The sequence below is a fragment of the Tyto alba genome, unplaced genomic scaffold, assembly GCF_018691265.1.
Source record: "Tyto alba isolate M040663 unplaced genomic scaffold, T.alba_DEE_v4.0 Super-Scaffold_1000006, whole genome shotgun sequence".
NCBI classification, from domain to species: Eukaryota; Metazoa; Chordata; class Aves; order Strigiformes; family Tytonidae; genus Tyto; species Tyto alba.
This window is the reverse complement of record NW_024881272.1, coordinates 33,225,918-33,251,849: the sequence shown is the minus strand read 5'-3', so window position 1 is coordinate 33,251,849 and position 25,932 is coordinate 33,225,918. Positions and strand designations below refer to the sequence as shown.

At 43.9% G+C, this 25,932-nt stretch overlaps 1 protein-coding gene across 2 annotated transcripts in view; it reads right to left on the bottom strand.

The window, feature by feature from the left end:
* The window catches only part of ROR1 (receptor tyrosine kinase like orphan receptor 1), a 173,129-nt gene that overhangs the window by 10,841 nt on the left and 136,356 nt on the right, over positions 1–25,932 (bottom strand). For both annotated transcript variants that reach the window (XM_042785516.1, XM_042785523.1), the window contains exons 5-7: positions 3,922–4,049; positions 2,412–2,729; positions 1,286–1,531 (exon numbers count right to left, since the gene is read on the bottom strand). In XM_042785516.1, the coding sequence (XP_042641450.1) occupies positions 1,286–1,531; positions 2,412–2,729; positions 3,922–4,049 (692 nt within the window). The remainder of the gene's footprint in view (positions 1–1,285; positions 1,532–2,411; positions 2,730–3,921; positions 4,050–25,932) is intronic.

Below are 25,932 nucleotides of genomic sequence, written 5' to 3'. Positions count from 1 at the left end.
GTAATTGCTCAGAGGTCTCCTTGGGGTGGGGGTGCTGTTCTGGGTTGAGTGAGTGGTGGAGTTTTTTGGTGGCAGGGGAGGGGGCTATCGGGGCGGCCCCCTGGGAGAAGCTTCTCGAAGCTCCCCCAGCTCCACGTCAGCTCCACTTCTGTTTGGGAAATTGAGCCAATCAGCTGCGCCTCTGTGATAACGTATTTAAGAAGGGACGTGGTGATGGGCAGTCGGACTTGTGAGGAAGAGTTGCTGCAGCTGCCTGAACACCAAGGTCAGTGGAGGAACGGAGGAAGAAAGGAGGGGGGAGGTGTGCCGGAGCAGAGACCCCCCTGTATCCTGTGGGGAGATGGCAGGGCGACCCCCCCTGCCACCCATGAAGATCTATGGTGGAGCAGACACTGATTTATGGACTGTTGCTCCTGCTCGGATCATCAAGGTGCTGTGCCCGAAGAAGGCCGGGGTCTCATGGGAAAAGGCAGCCCCACTGCTGTAATTCAGTGCTGGGAGGATTGCAGCATGCGGGGGAGTCCCACGCCGGAGCAGCTCGGGAAGGGCTGCAGCCGTGGGAGGGAATCCAGTCGGAGGAAGTTAGTGACCCATGACGGAGCAGTGTGGGGAACACTGCGGCCCGTGGGAGGAACTCATGTCAGAGAAAGTTTGTGGAGGACTGTCTCCTGTGAGAGGGGGACCACGATGGAGCAGGAGGAACAAGTTCCAGACACCGAAGATAAGGGAAGTGGCGGCACTGCCTGCACCCCCCATTCCCTGCCCCTGCGCCACTGGGGGAGGAGGTAGAGATATCGGGAGCAGAGCTGAGCCCGGGAAGAAGGGAGGGGTGGGGGGAAGGTGTTCTCAAGATGTGGCAATGCTTCTCACTGTCCTACTCTGTTATGTGTTGTTAGTGTCTGTAATAAATGTACGTTCTTTTTTTCTTCCCCTAACGAGTCTGCCTTTTGCTTGTGACCATAAAGGGGAATTTTCTCCCCATCCCAGTCCTATCTCGGACCCCAAGCCTGGCTCTCTGTCCCTTCTCATTGCCGGAGGGGAAGGGAGAGAGAGCTGCTGCATTGTGGTTGGCTGCCAACCAGGCCCAAACCACGACAGTGCTGTGACTTTTGTGACTGCAAGCACTGTTGTTAGCCTCTCCTACAGCTTTCTTTTCAGGGATTCAAAAAAGACACTTTGTGCACAGCTCCCCCAAGCTCCTGTTTTGCAGGATGGCTGTGTGCATGTGACAAAACGGTTTCCCTTTTTTCTTCCGAAATGAAACGTAAAAAAGGTCAGTAATTACCACATGCCGGGACATCGCAAAGCTCAGATTTAAAGTTCTCATCTAAGGTGAAGCACCACGGGGCGTCCTTCTGGTTCCCTGGGTTGCGGCAGTAGGAGTGGCCCCCGTTGAGCTCGGGGTACCTGATGGCCGTGAAGGTGTGGGTGTGGGGGTACTGCGAGTTCCACGGCTGGCACTGCCGCCCCGACCTGGTCACACTCACCGTCCCCCGGTAATCTACTCCTGTGCTGTTGTAGCATTTGTGATCTGAAAAGAAAAACAAAACAAAACAAAACAAACAATCCAAAGCAATAGTTGGTGGTGGCAAGGCAGGCGAGCTGCCAGCATCCCCCAGCCCCAGTGTGTTGCTGCTGGCCCCGGGGCCGTGAAACCCAGTTTGGGAGCACGGGCTCCCAATTTGCTGCGGCTGTAATGCAGGGCCTGCTTTGCATTCACATTCCTGGGAGGATTTAAAGCTTATGCTTCTGTAATGAAAACAGCTTATGCCAAGCGTTTTTAATATAAGATACACAAAAGATGTAAAAACTACAGTGGGAACCTGAATTGCAGCCATTATTTTCATATGAAGGTGGAGAATTTGTGGGAGCCATGTTTTATATTTGCCTATTCAGATGTATAAGGGTTGTGAACAGGCTGCAGCCCAGCCTGATCAAAGAGTGAGCTCAGCCGATGCCTAAAATGAGGCTGTATTAGGCAGGGACAGCCATGGACCTGGCCCTACAAACATTCCTCCTGACAAGCACCCCTACACTGCACCCCCAGTCCTGCCAGAGCACATGGGGCTGCTCTGGGAGGACGGGAAGGCTGAAGCTACCGATGTTCCTCAGAACTCAAATGCTTACACTGTCATTGTTGCCTACTTCATGTTAATCAGGAAGGATCTGAAAGCATAAACAGCATTTAGTGTGAGCCCGTAGGCAGATAAAGAACAAACTGAAAGCATTTCTGAATTTCTACCCACTCCACACTAGCTAGGAGAGAAGTGTGGGAGCTGGGCAATTCAAGAGCACGGCATCCGCCAGCCTTCAAAGCCCAGCACCAGTTCCACCTCTGATGCACAAGCCCTTACAGCCACCCTTTTCACAGCGGTATTTTTTACATGGAGCCACAGTCAGTTTTCACTTACTTTTATTTATGGGATCTGCCATTGGAATCCCAATCCGGATACAATTGACAGCTTCGGGGCTATCTGGCTGGGGAAGATCTTCGCAGTTGGGCAGCTTTAATCTCATCAGAATCATGGGATTGGATCTTGCAAAAATATACTCTGTCTGACACAGGACGTTTTCCAGAATTTCACACTCATCGCGGCACAGGTCTCGTGGCTTGGGAGCTGATGAAGTCTCATCGCAGTAGGGGAAGGCATAATGGCACAGCGAAGGAATAGCAAACTGGGAGCATTTATCTGACAAATGGCTGGAAGTGCCAATCATGGTGAAAGCAGCTGTAAAATATACAAAAGGATTTTACTTAACCCGGTGGGAATTTGATTCCTGTGCTCTTGCCTTCCCCAGCATAACCCTCATTTCCCATTGTAACTATTATTTTCAGATGTTCAGGTGATGAACGGGTCTTCCAGAAATACAGAGCACTAATTACATTAAAATTTATTAACGACGCTGATTTTGCTGACAGAGAAAATACATCTGGTTTTCAACACAGGATTAATGTTAAGCATGTTACCAAAACCCCAAACCTAATTACATCTCCCAAATAATTTATAGTGATTTGCAAAGTCATGTAATATTTGGATGTCTTTTGCCCAACAGGTAAAAAACAAAGCTCCTGCAGGATGACAGTACCAGAACCTTCATGGAAGATGACAGCTTTCATACTATCCCAAATGATTTTTCAAACAAAATGGTGTAAGATTATTATGAACTGCTGGCTGTAGAGAAACCATCGGCCTTTTCTACAAGCAACGCAAAAGCCTTTTTTCGCAATGCTAACAGTTCTTGGATACAAAGGAAGAACACTCTAGGGGGAAGAGAAATTTGGAACATTCTGACAGCAAGAGAAAATCTGAATATAGAGAAAATGATTACTGTGGCTGGGATCTGACCAAGGTTAATTTATATGAAGAAACAGAGAAGTATCATGATGTCTATGAGGCCTCCGTTTGAATTCAGCATCCCCATCAGCACAGAATCTCCCATAAAAATGATGAAAACCGGTTCTTCACTAAATATGAAGGAAAACCACTACCTGCTGGATTATTTACGTAGCCTACTCCAGCACCTAAATGATCTCAACCACGTAAAAGTTAACTAAGTTTAGTCTCTATTTGCTTTTAAAATCTGCCTGGGTAACAGCAGCCCAAGGCGGACTGGTTATGAGACCCCCAGAAGCCCTAAATCCTTGGAAAGAAGCGCCTCTCCTTGGAAAATAATCTTTTAGTTTCTTTTGGGGGAGCTGGATGAGCAGAGGCAGGAAGGCTGCTCAGACTGTCACTCTTCAGATGACTCCCTCCACTGACACCGCACATCTCAAGAGTCCTGGGTGAGCTTTGTGGTGGGAAGCTCACAGCAAGAGAGGATAAAGAGCAAATAAAAACAGTATTGCAGTTTATAAAACTCTAGCAGCTTTTTGGGAAAAGACAGCTTCATGGGGAAGAAGCAAGTGCATTTTTTACCCACCTGTAATCTGATTTTCTATTTCACCTTGCATATGCAAAGACTCCATATAAATGGTTCGGTTTCCAATAAATCGTGCACAAGCGATCCCCCTGTAGGGCTGGCAAAACCCGTCCTCTTCATACTCGTCACTGAAATCAATCATAAACACAAAAGAGTGAAACATTTCACATGCGACTTTGCAGCAAATGTCACTACGGGGAGCTGGCACTTGTATTCTCAGAGGCCGATGCGAGGGGCTTTGCTGTGTTTGTCTTGCGCTCCGCGATTCGTTCTGGGTGACGCTCACCCAGCGCAGGAGCCCACATGCCGCCTTCCCCTCCATTAAGAGCCTGTGATAAGGGATTATATGGTCTTTAGGTAGCGCAGGGGGCATGGCACGGGCTTTGTGCCCTGGATGATTTTAACCTTAAAGGATTCCCACACTGCTGCAGGTAGTTTTCAGTTTCTCACAAACGAGCCCAAAGTGAATATAAGGATTATATCCTTATATTCAACAAGATCTTAAATATTTATTTAAAAAAAAAAAAAAAATTCAGCTGCCTGGTAAAAACATTTAGTGGCATTTCAAGTTAGCCAGAATACGTATTAATGTTGTATGAAATGTCTGCTTTCTGCAGGAGGGGCAAGGCTATATTCAGGAATACGCCCAGCCTTGATTAGAAGAGAAAACATAAACTGCCTGGAAAAAAAAAAAATGTTTATTTAAAGGAGTTAACATGCTGTTTCTATTTTTGAACCAAAGTTGTACTTAATATTGATAAATATAGCAGGAAGAGTCATGCTAGCAGAGACAGAATTTAAAGTGCATATAGGAAATCAAACCACTCCCAGCACTGATACCCCTGAAATAGTAAATGTTTCTTCAATCTTCCATGAGTGTGGTAACAGTTATTGCTAAAACAGAACCAAAGCTAAGACAGGAGTTAAATAGACAGATTTCTTTCATTAGGTGCTTTGTTTTAGGCAATATAGGAGACATTTAATACATAAATCCAGATGTGAAATTATTTGCCAATATTCTTCAAACAAAGCAAAGAAAGGAAATTACTAAACCTCTGAAGACCAGACCAGTCACTGCTTATTTTGAACAGATAATCAACAGCTAAGTGCTGGCACACAACAGATAGTTTTATGGATGTTTTGAGGAGGGGTTTGCATACGTGATCACTGAAACATGCACCCAACTGCATGAATCAGCCCTTTTACTTACTTCCCTGCTTTCAGAATCCAGTTGGAGATATTTGGGACCCATTTGCTGGAAAGACAGATGCCTCAGCTCTGCTGAGGCCCCGGCACAGGGAGATGCCTCATGAATATTTGCTGGTAATTTCTTTGTTATTCATGCTGGCACCCATCTGAGACAGCTACTAAATGGCTCTCAAATTAGGAAAAATTATATTGGAATATCCCTAAGTATGATCACAGCTGGGTGGGCAACAGGTTAATTTCTTTGCTTTTTTTTTTTTTTTTTCAGAATTCATCCTCTCCCAGATGCCAGCCTAACAATGGAATCAGACTATGCCTTAATAGGGAAAAATCAGAGCTTTTTTAATCAACTCTGCCATTAAGTTTAACAAAAGACACTTTCATCCCCCTCCTGAAGACCTTGGCTGTGAGAGCTTGGAAATGCAAATTACATTTAGCTTCTTTGAAGTCACCCATTCATTGTGTGCATGCTTAGAGCAAGCGGCCAGCCGGCAGCCCGGGCCGGGGCGAGCTAATGGGATTAGCGGGAAGAAGTGCTAGGATCGCCTTCCAGGACACCCCAAACATCTCCCCGCACTCCTGAGCAACCAGCTTCAGAGCAGCATCCCAGGATTCACGCAGCGTTGCTTTCCAGTTCACGGGAGGAAGCTAGACACCATGAATTAACTGCAGTAATTTATGATTGTGAAGACAGAGGGGTGGGAAAGAGGGATGGTAGAGATGGAAACCTCCTTCCACAGACATCTCGCATCAGTTGAGAAATCAACGGGAAAGGATCCAGGCTTCATTGGATGATGGTCCCAAGATGTTCCCAAGTACACTGAAAACTGGATTGCAAAAGCACAGCCTTTAAACTGGCAATTCAACTCTTCATTAACCAGAGCGATGCCTCAGATAATGGATAGGCCAACAAAGGTACTCTGAGATGTAAACAGAGACACACAGCCACATCCAGGTGTTTCTGTATGGACTCAGCTCTGGTGAAAATATTTTTACTTTGTTGGTTCTTGAAGAGAAAACAAAACAGCTGAAACCTGAGCCAAAAAACCCCACAACAGCTACTGCAGGCTCTGCAGGTCAATTCTCCCTCTTCTAATCAATAAATCCTCCAACAGGATGAAATTTATTATTCATTTATTATGTAACTTAAATTGGAGACTACACTTAACAGCTCACTCTTGAAGGCAAGCAAGCATTGCAATTTAAACTTACAATCAAGCATTACAATTTAAACTCAAAATTAAGCACTGGAATTTAAACTCACAATCAAGCATTGAAATTTAAGCCCAGGACTAGATAGAGAAGACAAAACCAGGAGGAATGCGATTAACATATCAACAAAGTAAACTGGCCCTGCTCAGACGCTCACCTTTGAACTAAAGATTTAATTGCTTGCAAGAGCTGCACCAGCAAGGATTGTGAGTGAGCAGGGACGAGGGTTTACCTGGATAGAACTGCCCCAGGAGCAGGATTCTGGAGATAATCTCAGAAGGTGAAGATTAGAGTGAAGAGGAGAGCCTGGATCCTACCACCTCTGCCCCTGGGGCTGCATGCCAGTCTTGAATTTGTTGAGGTAAAACATGAGATTAGTAGCTCAAATGGAACAGGCACTACTTTGAATTGTTTTGGAAATTAGCTCTATAATGAGGCAGAAGGATGAATCAAAAAGGAACCCTGAGATATGAGAGGTCCCAGGTCAACTGGTCTGCCCGGGCATGGTGATAAAGAAGGGGAGTACTGGGCCATGAGGTTCATCTACTGCTCCTGACAGCTATCAGGAGCCCAGAATAGCAGCTCCCACAATAGCAGTCCTGATCACAGGCTGGTAACACGTCGTTGGGGTGAAGTTATTGGCACATGTTGGTCAATGAACAAGTGGCCACATCTCACTCCCTGGCTCCATCTCTGTATCACCCTTCTCCAGCCATTCAGGGTTACACGAAATCCCTTCTTGCCTCTGCTTCTCTTCATGCTGTCTCTTCCCTTCCCTCACTCCTGCAGTTGTTTTCTGGGAGATGGCTCAGGATGGAAATGCTTACATCTAGTATCCGGGGCCTCCCTGAGCATCCTTTTGGTCCTTGATGTGCGACTGAAGCTGTACCCAGCGACACCCAGGGCGGCTCTGGAGACAGCGCTGCTGCAGCTCTGCCAGATGGACGCTCCCCGAGCTCCCCACAAGACAGGGGGTTTGGGGCCGGCCGCCAGCTCTCCATCTAAGACCATTTCCCACTGAACAGATTGCTGCCGAGGCTGAACACCCTCTGCTCGCCAGACCTTTCATCCAAAACCAGAGCCGTAGCCTGACACGGAGCCCACAATAGCATGCAGAGCTCCTACACGGCTTAAACACATTCCCCACCTCCTGCTGCCAACTGGCAGGCGCTTTGGCAGCTGCCTTTCAAACACAGCTATCAATTTCTTGGGATCAAGGCTGAGATTGCCGATTCCTTTTTCAAAGTTCACATTTTGCATACCTCACATGCTTTTTGTAAGCGAATCAAAGCATCACTGCTCAAACGTGTATCTGCTTCACGGTCCTGATCCGATTCTACCCAGAGCAAAAGGATGAGGCCCTTTGGCTCAAACAGGAGGGTAAATTAGGCCTGATTCAGCAATTAATGTGTTAAAATTTATGGACAAGCTTAAATCCTAATGAAATGGAAGTCAATCTAAGCCCTAGGCATTGCTGATTAGGGACGGACTTAATCACTTGCGCAGGTTCTCCGCTGATGAGGAGAGGCAAGCGGGCTTGCAGGAGCCGCAGTCGCGGGGCGGCTGAGCCGCCCGCCCAGCGTCGGATCTCGGGGTCCGGGTGCTACCCCCCGCCCCGAATCCTGCTGCTTCTGCTGCCTGCACCCCGCGAAGCCCTGGCAACAGTTCGGTGAGGACTTGGCAAAAAAAAGGAAAGCGCTGGACTTTAATGACTGACAGATGATACGGCACTGTAGTGTTTTATGATTATTTCTTTTCAGATTTGGTTTCCACTCTGTTTTCTGTTTGGGTCTTTAAATATTTCTAGCCTTGATGTTTATCTTGGAGCTTGCCCATTGCTTTTAGATCCCGCTGCAGTTCCCCCTGCAACAATACTTCTGGCTTCATGTAATAATAATAGTACCACGGATTAAATTTACACAACACTCAGGTGTTTTTAAGTATCTGACTGTACAAAGTTTACAGAAGACTGAGTAAGAGCTTTGAAGGGTGTCCACACCAAATCACTACCGCAATCTGACCTCAGCTAGTGCCTGCATCCACACAGGATGCACTGGGTCTTGATGCAGCCCAGACTTGACCAGCATCTTTCTTTCTACGGATTACAGAGGCTGCATAGAAAGATCAGCACCGTAATAAGGTACTTCATGTCTCTCTGGGTGTATCTGAATATAAGTGTCTGCATGAGTAAAAGGACCCTGTCCTTCACATATAGTTTAAGACGACAAAGGTCTCAACAAGGGTCACCTAGACAGAGCCAGAAGGAGAGACCAAGTCACAGCACACAAAAAGATTTGCAAACAACTGACAAAGAATTCGCTGTCACCGCTTGGTTTCATTTCCCCCTCTTTAATTTTCTCCGGTTTTCTGCTACCACTATTTACATCTGTCAGCCTTGGGTCACCAGCAGCTTTTCACATACTGAGGAGGTAACAGAATAATAAACCAACCCTAAAGCAAAGAATGGCCAGTGCAAGTTCATGCTTCTCCTCCTTCACTTTGCTTCTCACTCAGACCCTCCCAATGGCTTTCTCGGCGTTACCTAACCTCACACCAAGATCCTTCTCTTCTGTCTGGGATACTCTCTTTCCACCCAGCTGACTTTGACATACTGAATAAGTAAACATAAAAGAACGCTTACAGCTCCACGTGCAAAGATCTTACAGTGAATGAAAAAACGCACTCAGGAAAGGCAGAGCCATTTGAGACTTGAACACCATCCACGGCTGAGCCTGGCACCGCCGCGGTTTCAAAACGCGGGGGGCTGCTTCGTACCTGCGATGGAGGTGCTGCTCCCCGTGAAGGTGACCCCGTTACCGATGTCTGCCGCTTCCCGCACGCCACAAGCTCCCGGGCCTCTGCAGGCGAACGCTGGATCAGCGACAGGCAGCGGGGCTGAGCGCAGCAGGCGCTCCCGAGACAGAAATTCCTTAACAGAAGCTCCCCAGAGGGTTTTTTTCTTATGGGAGATAGAGTAACGCGTTAAAACTTGAAAGGAAAAGAAGGGAGGACCAAAATCTCTGACTTTGCACTGGGACCCCAGAGGAGACAGTTGCACGGGCTGTATCAGGAGAGATCTCTTTATCTCATCTGCTCACGGCGTGAGGGCTCCAGTGAAGCGAAAGGTTGCTCTGCCTCCCAGCACAGCGCCTTTCTGTTGCAGCCTGAAACCGGGGAGTTTCCAATTGCCTCTGACTTAAAACAGCAGCAGCTTTTTTGACATCCCCATGCAAACCAGGCAAAGTCCCTTGCAGCAGCGGAAAAGCAATAACAATCAGTTTGCAATTTGTTTCTTATCGGCTCGCACTAAACCTGGAGGGGCTGCATGGTATCCACCTCATCCAGATGTGTCTCTGCAGTCTGGTTTTTAAATATAAACCATTTCTGCAAGATTCTCCATCAAAGTCCACTTCTCAACATACTGCCTGTCCCTTGCCAGTCTTTTTCTAAATTACTAGAATTTGCCCTACTCTAAACAACTTTCTCAGCAAATGCCAACAACAGGTCCACAAATTTAACTCAGCAAAAGCTTTGTCACCAGGCTTTAACATAAGTTCACTTAGAAGTATTTAATAAATTAATAGAAAACCTGGACCTTGTGAGATCATGTTGTATTTATTTTTACAATATCCAATGTATTAAAAATACATATTCCAAAGATGGTGTAAATGTGTGGTCACTTCTACCACACCCCATGGGTTGATTTTTCTTTTTTTTTTTCCCCCCTTTTTTAAATTTTGCTTTAAGAAGGATTTGAAGGAGTACCCAACAAGAAAGAATCATAAATTGAGGACTGATTTTGATATCTTGAGTGAAAATGGACAAAGTAGAGACGTAGGACAAGGCAAGACAAAGTCTGAAATGCTGTGAGCATCCCGAGACAAGAGATCGTTCTCCCTCCCAACGGCTGTTCCACCACCAGCCTGCTACGATATATACTTGTGTTTAGGACTGCTAATTAGCTGGATTACCGTTATTTTGGTAACCAAATCTCTAAGTGACAGCACTGTAAGCAGGTGAGTGTACATCGAGGCAGTGGGGATTAGTAACAGCAGCGGGGGAAAGGGGAACATAACGTTCAGTGGAAAACGGCCGTGTAAAGCCAGCAGGGGATTAAGGTGTGCGCGCAAAGCCAGACCGATCGACGAAGATTAACTGATTTGAAGAGCAAAAGCAAATAAATGCTGTATTATCTCTGAGATCTATCGAGTGGAGATGGAGTAGCTTTGGCTCTGTGTGAAGACTGTCCAGACATTTTTGTCACTTACGAAGCAAAAGGCATTTTGTCTTGCTTAAAAAAGTCCTACCATCGCACTAAACTAGTCAGAGCAGTTTATCTAAATAATTTATACCCAACAGCAGAGTACTGATGGGAAAATGCAGCCAGCGTTGCCTTGTTCAGACAGCCAAGTGCTTTATACTCTTCCAAGGAAAAACTGCTGATTGCTGCAGTGGGACAAGAGAAGTGGGAGCAGACAGCTCGGGTCCCATCACCCCGGCACAGCCGGGGATCCGCACGGCGCCTGAGGAGACTCCTGGGCTCTCTCAAGAGCTGCACCAGGAGGGTCCTGCTTCACATTTCCAGTCACACACCTACAAATTTGCAACCTAAAGCTGGGGTTATGGAGGATGTTACTTTAGGGGAGTTGAGTTCATAATGAATCCTGATAGGTGGCAGCATGGAGGGAAGAAACATGCTCTAGAAAACTTTGCAGTTAATTAAAAGGTGTATCAATAAATTACTTTTTTTATTACATATATCCAATACACCCCCTCTACATGCATTAATGCTGTATAAATTATTTGTACGTTGTTAAATAAATTGTATTTTGTTCTGTACTCGTGTTCCAGCCTCACACAGAACAAAATGAAAAGAGTTTGTACTTGGCAGATATCCCTTAAAGCAAACAGATGAATAATATTCTGTCATACTTTCCAAAGAGCAAAACCCAGTTGCTTGTGCCTCATTTTGAAAATGGGAACATATTGGCTCTGTTTCATAACAATATTTCAGAAATGTGAGGGCTGCATTTTACTTTGCAGAAAGAAGAGAATTGCCCAGACTCTCACGTCACTGTTTAATTTAAGGAAAAGTCCTGTGTAATATAAGCTATGGCTGTTTTCACACCCTCTTAAAGTCACAGGGCAGCTAGGGTTTAAATGGTTCACTAGAAAAGCATAAGTATAAAATTAAAAAATTAGTAATGCTGTCCTTTGACATCATTCAATTTACATAATCCCATAGTACCACTAATACACCTGGTTCCTAAAAATAGTAATTTTAAAAAAAATCAATACGTAAATATGATCTGCGTAACTACTTTACTTAATCGTTATCTCACATTCCAGACTGATAGCTGGTTTAACATGATGATTCTGATCCAGAGATGGATAAAACATTCAAAATGAATTTGAGTTTGGGATGTTGTTTTGTACAACTTAGCACGTGGGATGGCACCGAGCGGCCCAGGCCAGCGCTGAGGCCACATTACGGCCATTCTCTGCCCAAATTGGGACAGACAAAATTCCCTGACCCCCCCAAAATCTTACAATCACCCAAACATATTGGTCTGAGTGTTTCTCAGGGCTGCATACTGTTGCACCCCCATCCCGCAGTCACTTCTTGTTAGAGGATTTTGGTGCTGAAAGGAGGCAGGTTTGTGCAGAGACATAAACATCACTGGTGAGAGCTGACATGTGTTTTCTACTAACCTCATCTGGGCAGTGCACCAGCATCCACGGTGTTGGAAGCTTAATAAAATACATCTCTCATGCAATTAATCCCTTGGCAAGGATGCACCGAAGCAATTACTGTGTGTTTTTCTTTGTCATCATAAGAAGGTTTTACAGTGTCCCTATCAAAATGATTCATTCCGGGGAAGCAAAATCTGCCTAGAAAAGCTCAGTAACAGTGGCCATGAATGTGATCTAAATATTGACCAAAAATAAATAAATTAGCTGGAACGTTAGCCTCCGAGATTCACTCTTTTTCTCCTCTTAAACACTTTATAACAATCCCTTCCCTACCAAATCTCCTCCTGCAAAGTCAATGGGTGTTCCTGCAAGGGAGGGTGTGCGCCGGCTGTGCGCTTGCTCAGCAGCTGCAGCTGGTTAGGAAACAACCCTGGTAACAGCGTTTGGATCTTTCCTGGCAGATTTCTTACATCATTATTCAAGATGAACTGCAAATCATATGCTCACAGTTATGAAAATGGCAGGAAACTTCTTGCACTTATGTTTTGTTTGACAAAGCTATTTTAAGGTTACATTTGGAAGGTCAGTTTGTCCAAGTTTCTAGATGCAGAGGAAAAAAATGTAAAATGTTTTTGAAGAGCAGTCAAGCAGGATAAGATTACAAGTGCTAAATGTTGCCTCTTCTATCAAACCTTTGTACTGCACAGAAAACCACACTCCCTCCTCCTGGATTCCCTCACGGAGCTGCAATGATCTCATACACACGTTCCTTATCCGCCTCTCATCAGGCATTAACCTTTAGATAAGGAGCTTTTGATGGAATGATCATCAGCTTCAGCCCATCAATCGGCTGCCGCCGCTCTGCCCTGAGCGATATCAGACTCCCTCTGCCCCACGGGGGCTCAGGGGGGAGCAGAGGGCCAGGACCAGCCCCGGATCACATCCACAGCCCTCTCCTACACGGCGAGCGAGCAGCCCCTGGGCACTGCGCTGGGAAGCGGGACACGAAATAAGAGAGGCAAAGGGAAGAGACTTCTTCTCGAGTGCCTCGGCCCCATCCCTCGGATTTTTATCCAAGTCCCTAATAACTGGGACCCTTTTGAAGACACATTTTACGAGCAGCCTCAAAGTGTACTACAGCCTGACAGCCGCATCTCCATCAGCCACCCGTCCCCGACCATCACAGCTTGGCGCGGCTCTATTTCTACAAGTGCTGCCAAGCCACCAGATCTGATGGAGCTCCTTAATCAAACTTCTCATTGCTCTCATGTGCACAGAAAGTGTTTAAGTGACCTGTTTCACCAGGAAGCTGATATTCCCTGGACTGTTCTCCATCTATAGTGCTGCCACAGGGGAGAGTTACTACAGGTTTGCTCGGTGCTCCACGTAGGAACGGGAGAACAACACAACCTTCTGCCTCTCAGGGTCTTCCAGGAGAATACACACACAACTACAAACAGGTCGTATCACAAGGGACATACTCTAGATTGTATTCAGCCTCTAGTCAGATAAAAATCCCTTGTACTAAGGAATTTATTAATTATTTAGTCACATGAAGTTACAAAGGTTGTTCAGATTTCACTGAGCAATAAAATAAGTTGCAGAGCGCACTGTGCATCTTCCTCACAAATTTGATTTCCCCCCCCCCCCCCTCATAATATACAGAAAAGTGCACGTCTGTGATATATTAAAAGAAGAAACTTTAAATATAAGAGAAACACAGTCAAGGTCGAGCCACCTTTCAAGTGGCTCAGTCTGGACATTAAGGGCTTTATACCCAAATATTTTACTGCCTCTTTACAGGCATAATGGGGCCTCAGAGCGAGTGTTCATGCAACTGATATCACATGACAAGGTTTCTTTACACCAAAAGTGTGGCATAACCAGGCTTTAATGCATAAGGAGCTGGGTCCTCAGAGGAACACTGGTTTGAGAAAACAGCAGGGACAAGGGTACTTTGAACCCCTGTGATTAGAAGAGGGTGAGAATAATAACAAGGTTTTAAGTAACACTCTTCTGTTTACCTTACCTTTAAATCTCTTTTGTCAAATGTACTTTTTTTAAGGAAAAATTAACATTTTAGATTTTCCAGTTAGCATTGCTAATGATTTCTGTCTCTCACAACTGCTTATTCATTGCTGACAACTGAAACAGCTCAACTGTTCAGCAAAAGAGATTTTGCTTGCTTCTGCATGATACACACCTACCTTTGTAACAGGATAGCCAAGCCTTCTAGAATGCATAGGAAATAACACACATTCATAAATGAGAACATAAAAAATAAAAACATTTAATTTAAAGCAAAAGACAATTTTTACAGTCTCAACACATAGCCTATAAAATAACAGGGGAAAATTTTCAAGCTATTTTTCCATCCTACGTGTATTTTTTTTCTTTCTCTCCTGTGGAAGCACATCCAAACTGCCCATTCTCCAGCAATGTATCTTATAGACCTGGTTTATTCCCTGATAAACTATTGCAGATTGTTCTTTGCCCAGGAGGGACTTCTTACAGTAGGCAAAAGCCTGCTCCTTCCTGGGCCTCAGGACACTACAAATACAGCTCTGAACTATTCCTAACTGATGCTAAGACTTGTAAGCACCAAGAGTCAATATTGAACACTACAAAATGCATTTCAGAACTTCTGCAGCCCATTTTATCTCTCACTCACTCTTGCCTGTTTTACCTTATTTTCTGAAGTCACAGCTTTATTTCTGCTCCACCCTCCCTTCTCCTTCATTCTAACATTTAATTTGTCTTACGTGACTCAAATACGTCTTTCTTTGGGTGACCTAATATTTTAACCTTAAGCATGACGAAAAACAGACTTCATAAATCTGACACTGGAATTAAAAGTGAAACACATGCCTCAGCACAAGTTAATTAAAAATAATACATATGATATTAGCTTGTTTAAACTATTATTTGACCAAAAATTTGCACCAATCAATAACTACTATAGTCCACAATTGCTACAAAAATAACAGTAACCACCATAACCTCAAACTTACTGAAAATATTAGCTAAGCTACCTCTCCTTTTATTTAACAGAAGTTTTCACCGATCCTGTGGAAGCTGCTGAGCCGAACTGCTGAGCCATCTGATAACCAAATTGATACCCAAAACGATGCCGGAGCACACAGCGCGCGAGGGCTGTGTGAACCCAGGGGCACGGGTACCGACCTCAGCGCCCCAACGCATGAGCCCTGTACCTGCTCAGCACTGTGCATCATTCTTAGATGGCCCCGTACTAATTCAGATACCAATAATTACTTCCAGATAAGTAATTTTACAGGCACATAGCCTTGTTCCTCTCAGTGTGGTTATTCTTGCCCTGAAATGCGTACCTGTGGTTCCCTTTGATGGGGCACGGGGAGAGGCCAGGCACGACAAAGTAAGAACAATGGATGGAGAGTAACTACAAGGAAAAAAATGATCTGAAATTCCAGACTCCTTTCAAAAATCTAGCAGAAAATGTATTTTTCTAAATGACCTTCCTAGGAATCACGTCGAGTTAGGAATACAGCGTTTTTCTCCGATGACCAGCAGTCCGGGGGCTGCTGGGTTTATGAGCATAAGAGTCATACTTTGGCTGGGGGTATCCTGCAAGTCCAAAACAGTTTTAAGCAGTTAGTCTTATTGAAATAGTTGGTCAAGTTTAACAACTGTGAAAACATTTAAAGTTCACATAACTTGCAGGTCTATCATAAATCCTGCTCCTGACAGACACACATAAATAGAGGCTCCTCAGCTGGGAATAGCCAGTCTGCTTTAAAGGGTATCATGAGTTATATGAGACTGAGAATGTCTTGTGAAAAAGATTGCTTTTGAGATAAGAAACTCATTCTTAAGACAACAAACATGAGTGAAAATATGCATCAGTGAAAATTAAGATCTGTCCCTCCATTCCCTAATTGTAATCGGATAAGGCATGGAGATCTTGTTTGTTTTCTTTAAAAGCATTCTGCCTCTCTATGTAGGCCGCACAGACCAGCATGAAGCAACCACACTTCAGTAAACATCTGGGGACCAAAATAGTCATATTGTGGTTAGCCTTGAGAAGAATACCTAGCCCTAAATTCTGAAAATGCTGATTTGAAGAAAGAACTCTGTAAAAATGGCAGCTTTCTACTCAGAAATGGGCCAAATCTCCTCTAAAACTTTTGTTCCTAGCAAAAAAGGCAGCCAGTGCCCTTTCTTCCTGCTACCGCAAAAGAGTGAATATGTTGCAACTCGCCTTCCTGCCTATTTTCTGGCAGCAACACTAAAACAGTTATTAAGTAAATTCTGACTTTTTTTAATTTTTTTTTTTTTGTGGTAAATAAAGATGGAAACATCTAATTTTGCAAGGTCAACCAGTTTGAAACACCGCAAGCTTGAAGCGTTTCTCTGAGCAACTCAAAGAAAAGCCCAGCTTATTTGCAGCAAGGTGTTTGTAGAAAATATGTGAAATAATACCACTTTGTAGCTCGTTTACAGCCAACAATTGATATTCAAGGTGAAAAATCCACTTTCCTCCCCCCATAACCATCACTATGGTTTTTGTGATTCAAATGGCAGAAGAAAGAAAAGGGACATATTTTCCTGGACTTATCCAAGTTTGCAAGATAGGCAATTTTTCTATATTTACCAACAAATAAAGCTATCCCAGTTCCTTTATTTAGTTTTATTTCATTATTCTAGTGTGTCAGCAACTGGGAATAGTAATGCAATCAAATTTTGCATTAGAAGTAATTATGCTAACTTGCCTCTGTGAATGGATCACAAATTTCTAAGACATTTTTACTTTGATGTAAACTATGTTCGGGGTACTCATAACATCCGGCTCTCCCATTTCCCAGTAAGAAAGAGCAGCCCTGTCTGCCAGACTTCCTACCTGCCTCCGCATGGCGCGACGGGCCGAGCTGCGTGACACCAACATTTCAACTGCAATTCTGAAATTCATTGGTATTGATAAGGTTATATTCATGTTACGTATTATATTAATGCATTCCCTCACTGGAAAAATATTATTTAAGATAATAGAACTGTTTCTGGAACCTTGTTTTAATAAAGTCTGTCCTGGCATACTTTTGCAGTTGTACTTTATCAAATCTTAAAGCTGGTTTTTATCTCTGAGTAGGTGAAATGCTGGTTCGTATCAATATTAACTCTTATCATGGTCTTGTAATATAAAACATGCATTGTACAACTGCATAAAAAATTAAATGAGGATTAAGCCAAACATTGTTTTAAAAGGTATGCACACATACCATCCATGTAGCAAAGTAATATAAAATCAAAGGAAAATCAAAGGAAAAATCAAAGGAAACACTGGTATTTATATAACATTGCTCCTTTTATCCAGCTGAGGAACTTTATTTTGGCAGGACCACCACTACCTATTTTGGCTCACAAAAACATCTTATATGCCAAAGATGGAGAAACATTCCTATGTTATTCACTCTGAGGAAGAATACAGAACAGCTCCACAGGAACCCATGGAGTTCCTCCGGGTTTATCCCCGTACAGCTGAGGTCAGACTCTAAAACAGTCGCAGCTCCTGATACCAACTCATGCCCCAAACCCAGCTCCCAGCATGAAGCAAACTTTCTCCAGATCATCCCTTCACATTTATCATTGCCAGACTCATATTTTCTCTCATTGCCTTTTGTTCTTTTCAAATCTGCAGAAGACAGTATGCTCATGGAGAGCCAAATCCTTATCTGCGACTTGTGCCTGGGTTAATTTGCATCCATTGAGGAGGACAAACTGACATCACCAAGTTTTAAATAAACGCTAAAAAATTACCACGAAAAGCAAAAGGCAGACAAGGAGACTTCTGAAACTAGCATAGCTGCAAACAGTACAGAAGAGGCTTTTACTAAGCTTTTAAGTCCAAGATTAAGAGATTCTGCTATAATTCATATTTGTTTCTCGCACGATAGAAATGGTGGAACTGTCAACGATAACGCAGAGTAAATGCGCTTATGTATTTATCATGTAAATACAACAAAAGAGTTTCTATTCCAAAAGTAACTAAAGAAGACATTAGATAGCACTTACTAAACCCAGATCTTATAAACATAGGCAGGTCAAGACACCTTGCACCCAAGAACTGTAAAAGACAATGTCTCCGTGATCTCTTCATGGCTGTCGACTTCACTGACCGCCTGGCAGCCCGTGCATTGCCGGTACTCACACACACGGCGGAAAGACCCGAGTGACTCCACGTCTGCCGGCCTTACACCATCCAAGACAAAACAGTGGAATGGCTGAAACGAAGCCCAAACAACACAGGATTTGAGGCAGTAACAGAGCTGGTGGCAGGTCCCAGGAGCTTATGGAAAAGAGACCTCTCAGATGTGCTTTGGCCAAGTCAAGAGCTGGGTTGCAAAGATAACGGTGTTTGTATATTTAGAATCTTACAAAGGCATTTGACTTCACACAGCACAAGCACGTTCAGCTGTTAAAGACAGATAAAATCAACATGACACTTTTTTTTTTTTTTTTCCCAAGGATGTGCCTTAGTTAATTCAAAACCACTGGATTTGGAGCATAACATACCTGAGACAAGTAGTACAGTGTGTGTAGGACCCAGGATGGTTAGATGGACGACTGCAACCATCTCTTCTCACCTCTAAAACCTTCAAATCTCTAAACTAGTTTTGATCCTTGAAAGGGAATCGGCTTGCTAAGTGTTCTTGGTGCTAATTGCCAGGCCAAACTGTGGCAAAAGAATGTGCCCATTCATCTCAAGCAAAATCAGGGCTGAGAGAAAATTTATTTATTTAAAGTAAATTTACTGACACAAGAAATTTGCCTGGAAAACTATGGCAGGGTAACATTTGCAATTAATTGTTTTACTTAACACGGATCTTTGTTGGCTCAGGCATCAATAATAGCATCCAACTAATAACAGGTCAGATGATAACTGCCTTCCTTCCCCACCGAGGTAACCACACACATATTTTCCTGTTAACAAGAATAAAAACAACAATAAACTTGACACATTCTGAAATCGATGATTAACTCCTTTTACAGTATTTGAAGTCGCCCAGGGTTCTTGCTTTGAACAGCCAAAGCTAGAGCGTCATGCGTGGTTTTAATTATCAGGATAAATAATGTAACACCTTATAATCTTCTTCCCCACACTTAATGATTTGGTGATGAAGTAACACGAATTGCGATTGAGTAGGTAGCTACACACAGGCAGGCTGTGCAATGATGTTCTCTTTATAGAAAAACTCATTCTGAAGGTTTTACACCGCATTGCAGCAGTGAAAGCACCTTGGGTCAATACAGATTTACTCCTATTTTTAATGTTTTTACTCGGCTGAATAAACACTTGCCCCAAGACTGAAACCACTGGTTCTCCTAAAGGCTGCGGAAGCCCGGGGTAAACTCTTACGTTGAGCTCGGTGTGATTGACAAACCTTGCAACAAGGAGCCACACTGTTAGTTGAGGGTGAGGATTGTTCCCTCCAGCTTCACACGGGCAATTCACAGCCCCTTCATCACAGGGCTCTTGCTCACAACACTCCCGATGTTGGCTGATTACAGTGTGGCTGCCACTGGCATCAGGTGGCCCTTTTCAATTACCAATTTTCAGGTGGTCATCACCAGAGAGAGACCTGTTTGAGCACGGGGATGCCTGAAGCATGCCTGTACTCATCCTCCTCCGGGAGCGGAGGAGCTTGCTCCCAGCAGGCATGCCGGGCCAGCCCGAGGGAGGTAGGACGCTATTCAAGGTGGAAGGAGAAACATCCCATAATCACAGAATCACTTATAAAGTCGGAAGATCTAAAGATACATGGAGGGTGATTAAAGAAGGAAAATTCACAGAGCTTCAGAGGGACAAGCAGCGGTCCAGCACACTGCTCCGGGCATGTTTCATCAGGGAAAAAGCAAAGGCTCGGTGCCAAGTCCATCTGAAGGGGGAGGAAAAGTGTAAAGTGCCCATGGGAAGAGGGGGCAGGAAGAAGGGGGTTCCATATGGACAGAGATGACTTGTCATGTGGCTGCAAAAGAGCCTAGGACAGCAAACAAATCCATCGCACAGAGGCCACAGACACTGCCTCTCCCCCTTCCAGTACCCACGCTTTGTCTGCAATACTGTAATTATTATTATGACTATTTTTTGTTCTCCTGAATAATTCCTACCACAAGCAACCGGAGCTTTCACTACCCTAATGTTTCAAATGTTTCATCTTAATTCATTTTTCAGCCCACTGGTAGCAAAGCTGGCAGCTAGCAGATAAAACAAAAACCTGCTTGAAGTTTTGCCCGGACTTGAGCCATTGCAAGCCATCACGATCTGACAAACCTTCGACAGATCCCTCATTGCTCCTCCTTTTCTTGGTTCCCCATCAACACAAACTGAAAATAGCAGGAGAGGATTTATTTAAGGAGTATCAACAACAGCTGGGCACTAAAGTAAAAGAAAAACAAAATGAGAAAGAGATTGAGTCTTGCCCACTAAGATTTTACTACCTGGTTATGCAAGATATTTTATTACAACCACAGAAATATTATAGACCTTTAAATAGGATTTCCCTTATAATTAAAGGCCTTGCAGCATAGGGGAATCTCACTGTACTTTGGAGATGACCTCAGACATTAACTGGTTTCTGAAATGTTTGACTATTTAATTTCATCCCTTACACCTGACCAGCTCCCATGTCTGTGCAAACTGGCAGAAGCCCAGGAAAGTGCTTTAAGGACATTCGACCACCAGAAGTTTCAGGTTTTTAAGTAAAACAAGACCATACAAGACTTTTAAACATGCTTTAAAAGTGTGACAGAAGTTCATTTTTTGTAATAATAAAGATGACTGATTCATGGTTTCATTTGCTAGTTTTCTGACTTAGTTACCTTTAACTCATTCCATGACAGCTAGAAATCATTTTATACCATAAGTACATGAAACAGGTTGTGCAATTATTTCCGTTCTTTCCTCCTACATCTAAAGACCTTTACACCCACCTACCCAGATACAACACCTGTACACTTTGGGCAATAGCACTAAGGAGGCAACAGCCAGAAAGGAGAAACTCAAGTAATGCATTCTCCTGCAACACCAAACTCTTATGTTGTCTGTCTTATCCCACCACAGACTCGTGGGGAGGGAAATCAAGGAGGCTCGTTTCCAGTCTTAGCTTTTTGTTGTGTTTTTTTTTTTTTTTTTAACTCCTTAAGATAGACCAGCAAACCTCCAAAATATTACAGAAAGCTGCAAAAGCCTGGAACTGGAAGGCAGGAGGCTCTGGCACCTGGGCTACATTGTAAAGGACTCCCCTCCTCCCCAAAACAAGAGTACCCATCTCTGTTTTAGCAGCTCTTCCAGGAAGAGCAATTGAAGAAGGTATCGTGTTGTAAATATACGCAAATAAAACAACAGACCAATAATCTCTGTCAGAAACTTTAAGATACCATGTTGTTCGAGCATAACACAAATCAGGGCTAATCCAATGTGAATCAGAGACACTCAAAACCGTAATTTTTTATTTGCCCTCTTTGAGGACAAGACATATATTCAGGGCAAGTCTTTTCCAAAATAAAGCAGCACAAAGGCAGGCTCTGTTTAGCCAGAACTGTAACCTGACCCAGTCCAGGAAGGGTGAAATTAATTGTAACATTGTCAGATCTTGCCTCACAGCCTTCGGGCTCAAAGAAATCCTTGTAAGTTATTTAAATTGCTCCTATGATTAGAGCTAAATAATATTTTTTTTTGATGAAAATTGTCTTAGAGAGAAAACATCATCTTCTGAAAATTGGAACGTTTCAGAAAAACACAGTGGTTTGGACAAAATTGCTGCTGCAATCTTTTAGTAGGTCCAGAAGGAATTTTTGGGTTGGCTTCAGAACAGCTGTTATCTGGAATGACCACAAGAAATATGGGAAAACCAGGTTACACCTCTGCTCTAAAACAGAGCCAGCATCTTCCTCCTCTCAAGTAAGTGTATGCTGGGCCAGGGGCTGTGCAGCATTTATTTTCTGAGAAAAATGCCTAGTGGTCTCAGCTTCATTTCAACAAGGCATAAACCAAATATTGAAGGCTCAATATCTTTAATCAAATCCAATACTTTTTTTCCAACCAGTCTTAGCTGCAGCTTTAATGTGGAGCTTAGCAGCACGGGCCCTCTGTCCTGGGGTGGATTGAACTTCTACCCAGACAGCTCTGCCAGGGTGTTCAGTGGGAAAAAAGGCCTCTGTGTGACATTAAGGATATACAGCATTAATAGGAACAATACTTGGCAGGTCTGACTATTTGGTTTAACTCACAAGACGCAGTTTATTATCAGATTTAGTCACACACAGATTGCCAACTGGGCGTAATAATTTCTTTTTTTTTTTTTTTTTTTGACAGTTAAAGAATATCTCCATAAACTCAATACCCTGGAGGCTGCAGGAGACGATCAGGGTAAGTAATGCAACTTTTCAGCCTTTCCTGCTTTTTTCATTCCTTCCTCTTGCCAAAGTGATGCCACTTCAAAGTGTCCTTACTTTGATCCTTTTTAAACCAATCTGGAAAATACGCACCCAGTTTGTAACTCAGGGCCGAATGATCTAATTACTGGATTTCTTTAAGTTTTTGTATAAACACTGACAATAAAGATCACCAATTAGAGAAAGGAGAATCTATCTTCCATCCACACTTTATGTATCAGCCCCTCCAGGTTCCTGCATGGGATTTGAAATGTTCCTAGATCCATAGTGTTAAAAAGTCTCAGTAAGGTATCTGAGCCTAGTTTATAACATCAGTGTAAATTCACCTTTTGGTGTTATCCTCAGCCTTGATCACACACGGTCAAACAAGCTCAGCGCAACAGGACTAATGCAGCAAGGCTAAATTAAAATCCTAAAAAGCAGCTAAACATAAAAAGGCACAAGACCCCATCCAGTATTTCCAACATGCTGCAAGCTGAGCAGTTCCTAAGCAAGTAAAAGCAATTTCATCTTTTCATTGTCACTTCCACCGTGGGTTGTACTACATGCCCAATCCATCCTGCCTGCCTCCTTCTGACCTCTATGGGCACGGTGAGAAACTCTCACTGTAGAAAATGCACCGTGTGTACTTTTTTCCCCCACTGTTTGGATGTGCAGTGGGAATTAGCACGTTACCACTTCTTGAGAAAGGCCACCGCGCAGAGCTGAGAACTGATTTTGCCAAGCAAGGAAACAGCAGTGCCTGTCTTCCCCTCCCGTCCTCGGGTACCGCGGGGCAGCTGCTGAAGTGAGCTGGGTGTAGCGGGATGCTGCACTGCGCTGCCTGGGTAGATTTGTGCTTGAAAAAGATGTGGTGAGCAGGCAACGGTGCCGCTCGTAAGCAGACAAGTTGGCTTCAGGACGAGGGGAACAAAATGCTGGGGTCAAGGTTTCAACTCCCTCAGTCTCCTGGGGTCTTTCTACAAATCCTGTGTGCAATGTCAGGAGTTACTGACTATGCAACCGGGTCATATTAAAGCCTCATAAAGTACAAATACTCTTCAGCTATTGGCTATAGCATTCCACAAAGGCCATTTCTATATCAAACATTTATTTGCATATGTAGTTGCTATGGGTGATCCTGTGGAGAATGAAAATAAATCCAGTTCTTAATAGCACATTGTCTTTTCCCTTGTATTATAAAAATGCATTAGGGAACTCTGGGACCCAATGTCCAAGTCATAATGTACTTTACTCATTCTTCCCTCCTCGCTTAAAAAAATATTGACATCAGTGTAATTAATTTGTTTTCAGATAATACAACAATGTCTCCATATTGTGTCATACCTTTCCTTCGTGCCCCATGAAGACAGAAGGGCTTTCTGTTTGCACTACAGGCAGATAAGAGTGGAACACTTCAGCTAAAATTTGTGAAAATATTTATCAGATACCCTTTCAAAAGCGAAAAGCACTTTCTAAGGTCAATCTTTCTCCAAACTACAGTTTCTTCGACTTACCATGGCATACCAAAATACAGTTTAACCTACTTCATTAGTAAAAGCTGGGGTAAGAGCTCTGCGGCAAAGAACTTGAATTTTTGCAGCATTGCTCACATGAAAACCAGTGGACGGCCACAGCAGACAAAACCAATAATCCAATGGCACAAGTTTTGGTCTGCGCCTCCAGAGACAGAGCTCAATTTTCCATTTCTTTGTAGGCTACACATGCAATAGCTCGGGCAAATCACCTCCGGGTGTCAAACCCAGACAAGGTGACCAGCGTGACTTTAGCTGCACCTGAAGTAGCACAAACAGCTGCGGTTAAGGCAACTGAAACACACCTTTAATCTTACTCTGGCTCAGTTTCCCGTATGCAGCCTGAGAGATAAGGGGAGATAAAGAAGCAAAGAATCCTGGGATTCTCAGCTAATGTGTATATTTAGCTACGTATGTATCTTGAGGTAGATAAAATGCACTAGAATACTATCTATAGCTAATTCATTTAATACAAGACACAGATATGGCTCCTAAATTCTGTACTACATTTACCCAGAGGTTTTAATTTATTTTTGCTTGCTCAGGGAAGTCCAAGAGCATGCCTCCTCCTAAACCAACCGCTCTGGTGCCTCAGCACTCACCTTACTGTGCACGATGTTACAGGAAAGTCACAAAGAAAACTGCAGCAGAATAATCAGTACAAGGGAAAAGGTGAGACAGTGGCGTTAACAGATAAGTGTGTACCAGATCAAAGACCCAGTGAAGAGGACAAGTCCAGCTCTCCCTGGAAATATTTCAATTCCACGACTGGCATGCTCACAGCAGATAATCTGCCTCTCAGACCCTGGCAAAACTAAGGGAGTATTATTTTCACTTGAATGAAGTAATGCAACAGAACGTAACATGGTTTCTGTCAGCATCAGCCACTCAGACTTCATCTTCATACCGCGTGATTTTTTTGCACAAATATATTTATATTGGCCTCCACATGGAATATCCCACTTCAAGTTTGCGTCTCAGATCCTACAGGTTGTATGTACAAGCTGTTGCACCAACACTCACTGAGGCTATAAAAGATCCTGCGCCAAAACTGGTGAGACTGGCCTCCAGTGCTCATTCAAAATTTCCACCATCACTAAGCAACAGGGAGGTAGTTTTTGTGACACAGAACGTGTTACAGGACTGGAAATCAATACTCCTCCTTCACCAAGATCCTGGGGATCAAGCCTGGTGCCCAGCCCGGGTGCAGGAGCCCTGGGTGCTCAGGAGCCCTGGGTGCAGGAGCCCTGGGTGCTCAGGAGCCCTGGGTGCTCGGGAGCCCTGGGTGCTCAGGAGCCCTGGGTGCTCGGGAGCCCTGGGTGCTGGGTGCTGTGGGCAGGCAGCAGCGGGGAGGATCTCAGGATGCTGCTGGATTGGCTCTCCGGTGAATCTACTCTTGCCTCTTGATTGGCATTTTTTCTCCTATAAAATTTACCTTCTAGGGCCAAAAGGGGAAAATCTCGCTGTTACTCTTTGAAATCCACAATCAAATACACAGTTGGCCAAGGCTCACCTCGATGCTGGCCAGGGGTTACGCGTTTTCTTGTTGAAGGAACCATGCTGACATCCAGCCACACAGAGCCACTGTATAAAAGATCTGTTTTACTAAAAAACCCAGATGTGTTTAAGTAAGGAAAAAAAAAAAAACATCTTAATCACTGAAAAAGAGGATGAGAGAATCCTGTGGGGTTTGTGGTTTCACAAGCCTTGCAAGCTATTTCTGGGAATCACAAACCCCATTTGAGTTTATGAATCAAATGCCCCCTAAAATTACAGCCTTCTTCTCCTCTCCTCATTGCCAGTGGTTAAATAAAGAACAAAACAATACCATGTTTAGGTTATATATATATAAAAGGCTCTCAAGAATAAAAGGACTGTTCAAGAGCAATACTGACACAAGGACTGTATATACTCTACTCAGGAGGTGCCAGTCCATGATATACACAGCCAGTCTGAT